Genomic DNA, 6,494 nt, shown 5'->3' on the forward strand with positions numbered 1-6,494 from the left:
AAAGTGCTTTAACATTTTCATATATTAGTAGGCATAGATTAATACAATTTAATATTATACATAGGGTATATTATACACCGGAAAGATTACACAAGATACTGTAAGCGAGTCATATTCAGATTGTTGTCCTAGATGTAAAACAGATGTGGGTACTGTATTGCATATGTTTTGGACTTGTTCGGAACTTGAAAATTATTGGAGAAATATAATACAAACTATTGACAAGATTATTAAGGTTAAACTTCTATATGACTCGAGATTCATATTACTGGGGGATGAATCGGCCCTCCAACTTGATCAAAGGAAGAATTTACGTTTTGTTAAAATGGCTCTTATAGCAGCGAAGAAATGTATCGCTACACACTGGAAATCAGAATAACCACCCAGTCATGTTGTATGGCTTAGAGAACTTTCGTCCTATGCCGGATGTCGAAAAGATAATGTTTAATATTAAAAAAAAATTGTTGATGTTCCAAAAGATATGGGGCGGTTATGGGGCATCATATGAGGAGGCATCGTTCATTTTCATTTAGGCCAGAGGCACACATGTTGTCGAGCACTTTTAATATGGATTCTTCAGGAAAAGTAATAAGTTCAAGAATGTGAACATGTTTCACAATACAATTATTTCAGTGACACCTGTGTTGCTTGTTAATAAAGTTAATAATATGGCCTAATGTGATCCTATAGTGCCTTTTGAAAATAATAATGCAAAATGATCCCTCTGCATTGAGGCCACTTCCACCACATCCACACTATGACATCTTTAAAAAGATGCTTCATATTCATAAATTCAGTAAAAAATAAGTCTTTTAACCAAAACATCATCAGTAGGAATATCAACTTTTGAAAAGTGAACCAACATAGTTGCATCATGACCAGTTTATTAACTGACTCCGTTTGTGCAAGCATCTGTCATCACATTCCCATACACATTCATTTGTTATTATATTATTTGTTTGGTGTAGTGTCCAGTCAAGGAATAGATGCTCATATCATCTGAAGCCTCAGCTACCTGCCTAAAAGTTATATTAACAGTCATCTCGTAGGTATAAGAGGATCCTATGTTCACCTCTGCCAATCAAAATACTTTTTCATCATCACTTTGTGTTTAACCCTAACCCTAGTTTCTCCCTCTGACCCTAATCAATCCCTCCATTCCTGACCTTAACCCCAGACACACCCTTTCTGGATGACGTTACATTACGTGACACTGTTGTTTTTTTATTGTTGATGTTTTAAACTAAGCCCAGCTGCTTTAACAGAGTGACCCCATTTAAATGAATGAGAGGGCTGTGTTTTTTCACAGACTAAATGCAGCTTCACACCTCAGAAATGATTATCAGCGAGTGAGACTTTGGCACAAATGGAAAATAGCCTTTAACACCCCCAGTGGTCATGAAGAGTATCTGGTTCTGTCTCTGACTCTGATCAATGCCCTGCAGGCTTGAAAACCTTAGAGACACGGTAACCAAATGTGTCTTTGTCTATCTGGATGATGCAGAGGTCCCTGGGTGGTTTTACTTACTACAGAAAATTCATCTGCAATTACATATCTGTTGCTGCTCCACTCCATCACTTAACCTCTCACCCCCCCCCCCCCATATCACATGTAGATAATCCTGTTTTCTCAAATAATCTGTTGTTGAACTTTTTGCAAAAAATAGTGCTTTAAATACTACTGTCATAGAGACAAGATATGTTATTTAGGGATCAAGATAAATGACACTAAACTGAAATGATTAAAACAACTTTGTAGAGAGGCCAAGATCTTTTTACACAATTACTGTTCATAAGTGATGTTTTCTATATCTGATGGTTTTTCAGGGGCATCTATTTTTATAGAGTCTGTAACTAAATGGACACTAATTACTTGGATGATGCTTTCACCAATATAGTGACATGAATACAAAGCTTTAGTAGCTCTTTTGTTGTGTTGGGATAACATTTTTCCTATCATAAAGAAAAAAAAGTTTCCCTGTGAAAAAATAATCTTTATATGTGTCACATATATGTGAATATGTGCTTACTTAAAAAAACTGTATATGGTGCTTATGACTCTCTTTAAATGCAGCAGCATCAGAGAGACAAAATACACAACAAGATAAAGCTGAAGCACAGGCCTTTCATTTGTTGATCATACACAGTTTAGACTTTTGGACAGGAAAGCATATCTTCACTTTCTGTATTTGATAATTCACTCACTGAACAGCAGGAACATATTCATTCATTTATCCTTAGACCAAGTCTGATCTCAGTCCCTCCACACTCTCTCTACAGCATGTTGGTCTCAGAGGAGCCAGGCTGCAGGATCTGAAGAGTAACTATGAGTTTAACTGATTTTCTAAACCAGGGGTAAAGGAAGGCATAGATCACAGGGTTTAGACAAGAGTTAGAATAGAACACAAAGATAACATAGGCTGTAGATGAAGCATTGACCAAGCTGTCACCTGCAAGAGAGACAGAGTATAATGGGCAGAAACACATTAGAAACACAACTACCAGAACACCAAGAGTCCTGGCTGCTTTCAGCTCTGATTTCTTTGCCTTTGGTGTCACTGAATGCTGGAGTGTGACAGCTGTAATGTGAGAGCGCATGGCACGAGCCTGAGACACAGCCACGGCAAATACTCTCAGATACAGAGCTATGATGACAGTAACTGGAACAATAAAGCACAAAACAAGATCTAGAGCTCCCAAGACATAGTCAACGAGAAACACACATTCTCCGTAGCAGGAATTATACCTCCCTGGTTGAGTCAGGTCATCCTTCAGAAAGAGAAAGCTGTAGGTAACAGAATAGAGCCAACACAGACAAACACAGAGTTTAACTCTGTTCACAGTGATTCTGGCGGTGTAATGCAAAGGGTAACAAATAGCCACATAACGGTCAACTGATATGAGCACCATGTCACCTATTGAGGAGACGGTAATGATGGCTGAAATATTCTTATAAAGAAAACACACAAGGTCACCAAGAAACCAGCAGGATGTTTTTCGGAGGATTTCTCCCGGCATCAACACGAGGCCCACGAGAAAGTCTGAGACAGCCAGAGAGAGGAGGAGGATGTTGGTGGGTGTGTGGAGCTGCCTGGAGGGAAAGAGAAAAGCACCATTACACCAACAAGTCCTCATATCTAAATGACAACCAGACATTTTATGTTAGTCTTTTCTGAAACAATCGAAACAATCATTCCAAAAACACTCATGAGATTTTTTCTGAGCAGTCAGTTTGATTATCATAGTTTGAGAATAACAGGTATTACATTATAATAACATCATCAATACCTCCCCCAATCATCCCACTAAGCCATGACACTGAGACATCAAGCCAGCATGCACAATACCAGGACCCTGAAACTGACACAAGGTGTTAATAATATCTAAAACTTCAATTTTTGAGACAATGATCTTTGCCTGAAGTGGGAGACTGAGATGATGACGAGCAGGTTGAGAGCTACAGTGAGCAGAGAGATGGAGTAGAGCAAAGTGTGAATGAGCATCACTTCAAACCGAGGAGGTGTCAGCTTCCTGCAGGAGGTGTTGAAGAGTTGTGGAAAGCAGAGCTCTGCTCCGTCCTGTGTCTCCGTCATCAGTGGGAGGACGAGAGAGACCTCAGCTCTCTGCTTCAAACTCTGTCGTATACTGATTTATCTCTTTCTACCCTTGTCTCCACCCCTCCCTTTCTCCCTCTCAGTCTCTGTTGGACACTGGTGTCCTTTTTCTTTTTTCTTCATCACTACGTCATCTTCTACACTTTCTCCGTTAGTCCACAAGCCTTTCAATAATATCTGTCAATCTTCTGTCCCCCCCAGATTCCATACTTCCAGATCTTGACCAAGTTGAACACATGCACCAGCATGGCCTGGAGCAGGTATAAGCACTTTAATCCTTAGACAACTGGGCAGCAGGCCAGTGATTCAGTTTGTTTCAAGCTTATTGAACTCCAGAGAACTCCGGACAATTTTTACGTTAATCTTGATCTCTATAAATATGTGACTACAGTCGATAGCAAAAAACAAACAAACAGAATTGGTCCTAGCATATACTAAAGAGTGCCTTTGTGCCTCTTAACAGACACAAAATGAAATTAAAATGTTTGTGCAACATGAACAGGGCTCTTACGTGACAACAAGATGCGTTTTCAACTCAGACATCCTGCCACTAGCTCGCCCTGCTAGCTGCTAGCTGCCGTTTGAGATTCTGTGTTCAGCCAGGCTTCTGCGATAATGATCATGCAGCAGTTCCGTGTGTATTTGTAGCTCATATTTTGTGTGTGACATCGATCTGGCGTTGGTGAGTAGGACTATTGGCAGTGGCGAAGGCCCGACCGGCCTCCTTGCTTCAGCATCCTCCCCACCTTCCTCGCCTGCCGCGGCCGACAGCAATCCAACGAGCGACCGCTGGTCTGGTGGATGTCCTCCAGAGGACGGGTCATGCCTTTGCGGCAAAAAATTGTAGTTTATTTCCCCCTCAAAAATAGGTAATTGAGCACTGTAGTGGTTATGACCATATCAGTGACTATGTAGCTACATGGAAACGGGCCAAATTATGTCTCACATATTTATAGCGATCAAGATTAACGACTTTTCCTTTAAGTCTTCAATAGCTTCCTACTAATAGCCCCATGCGTTGTTTTTCATGGCATCAGATTTATGTCATATCTCACAAGCGCGATAAAACATGCTCATCAAATATATGTAATAATATAATAATAATACAATTTCAACAATCGAGAGTTGTACAGGCAGCTGTGAGCGTGAAACAAAACATAGGGAGAGGGAAAGAATGGCACCTTTCTGTTTAAACACAGAGCAGCCACCATGAGCCCGTGACTGTCTGGTTTGCGTGTGCTTGAGGGCAGACACGCTCTGAAGCTGCTTACACACCAACCAGTAAAGCCAGTCGGACTGATCAGTCTCCCCGAGTTGGTCCAAAAAGTTCCTCAGAACACACCGAAGAGACGAGACCTAATACGTCTCCATAACAGCAGGCGGTGCTAATCTGTAATGTTGTCCAAAAATGAAAACCGGCAGCTGATTGGACGAACGTGTCACGTGGGTCTGGTTTCTCCGGATATTCATGGCGGCTCGTTCAGAATACGATCTCATATTGTATTAAAATAGTTCCCCGAAACGTGTTTCTGAAAACATTTTAAGAGAGAAGTAGGCCGTGCAGTTGCTGAATCTGTCTTCATTTCAGATCGACAAAGGTCAGTTTAAAAGATTTTCGTCAGATTTTGAGAGACTTATTCTGCTCCCTGTTTCTGGGTTAGCACTCTACCAATCAGATGGGTCATTTGAGTCCCACCGATTATACATGTCAAATCGGCCAAAATGAAGGCAGACGGCCCCTTGGACGGGCGACGGCACAGAACACACACCGAACAGACTCGAGTCTCTGACCTCGCCAGACTGTCCCTACGGCCGATTATTGGCTCGGTGTGTCGGGCCTTTACAGGTTAACTCTCCCCTCAAAGTTGATTTCTGCTCGCTCAAATGAAACTGGCTTTTGACATTGTGAAGGCGGATAACAAGGAGGCACTGGCCCTGGACGGTAATAAATACCTGGAATACATCAGATTCCAGTGGTTTACATTTTTCGTAGCTATATGTCCGTATGGTTCATGATAACAGGGTGTCTGGTTTGAACTTGCTAGGCCATCTCAGTGTCTCAACAGCTACCTTAGTAGTTTTCTTTCTGTCTTAGTCAGGCCCTGGGTTCCTGCCACTACCCCCAGGCCCATGCACTTCATTTGTTTACGATTATTCTTTTGGGCATTTTCGGCCTTTATTTTTACAGCTCTACCAACTGAGCTATCCAGGAGCCCAGACCCATGCACTTCTAGGAACTTTCCAGACTTGCCACAAGATGTCCTGACACTCTCCTATCGGTCTCCTATCCACTTGCGCACTGCTTCCTGAAGCTCCTCACTGCTATCTGTGAGCCGGTGCCAGAGTTTGCCCAAGAAGTGGCATTCTTCAGGTGAAAGCTCTGCTCCAGAACCTGGCTCTCCTGAGCCTGTTCCAGTCTCCTCTGAATCTTCCAACCTTTGCTCCCAGACCTCCTGTGCTTCCATGGGCCCCTCTAGCACCTCTCCGGAGTCAAGCAGGTTACCAGCTAGCCCTCTGCTTGATACCCTGCCGACTTGTAACTATTCTGATTTTCGGCCTCCCAGCATAGCCCAACAGTCAGCAAGCCTCGGCCTTCCCACCTCCCATCTATCCTCTCCATAGTAGTCTGATTGAATTTGGCTGGAACTGTCTTGTTGTTAAGCACTAAAAAATAACACCATTTGATGGTCACCACCCTCCCTGCAGGACCAAAAGATGCAGAAGTAGAACCAGTAGGATAATAAAGGGTCCAACAAGCTTTCCAAACCATATGACAATATAGTTTTTTATTCCTACCCTCTAATACGACCCATAGGAGCATTGTATGAATTAACGCCCTATCGTTGGCAAGAAAGTACGACCCACTACTTTTGTTTTCAA

At 42.2% G+C, this 6,494-nt stretch overlaps 1 protein-coding gene across 1 annotated transcript; it reads right to left on the reverse strand.

Moving 5' to 3' along the window:
- Positions 1–2,274: 2,274 nt before the first annotated feature.
- LOC114564203 (trace amine-associated receptor 13c-like) lies at positions 2,275–4,438 on the reverse strand. Its single transcript, XM_028591442.1, has 3 exons — positions 4,332–4,438; positions 3,418–3,531; positions 2,275–3,091 (listed from the first exon to the last, which is right to left on the reverse strand). Exons 1-3 carry the CDS (start codon positions 4,436–4,438, stop codon positions 2,275–2,277), a joined length of 1,038 nt encoding a protein of 345 aa, XP_028447243.1.
- Between the last annotated feature and the right edge of the window lie 2,056 nt (positions 4,439–6,494).

Source organism: Perca flavescens, chromosome 11, assembly GCF_004354835.1.
Source record: "Perca flavescens isolate YP-PL-M2 chromosome 11, PFLA_1.0, whole genome shotgun sequence".
In the NCBI taxonomy this organism is placed as follows: domain Eukaryota; kingdom Metazoa; phylum Chordata; class Actinopteri; order Perciformes; family Percidae; genus Perca; species Perca flavescens.

What these genes read in the sequence shown, in the direction of transcription:
- LOC114564203 (XM_028591442.1), bottom strand. Translation starts at nt 4,438, where the DNA reads ATGACCCGTCCTCTGGAGGACATCCACCAGACCAGCGGTCGCTCGTTG. An exon ending in ATGCTGAAGCAAGGAGGCCG is followed by an intron (nt 3,532 to 4,331) that starts GTCGGGCCTTCG and finishes CACCTCCTGCAG; the next exon opens with GAAGCTGACACCTCCTCGGT. An exon ending in ATCTCAGTCTCCCACTTCAG is followed by an intron (nt 3,092 to 3,417) that starts GCAAAGATCATT and finishes CTTTCCCTCCAG; the next exon opens with GCAGCTCCACACACCCACCA.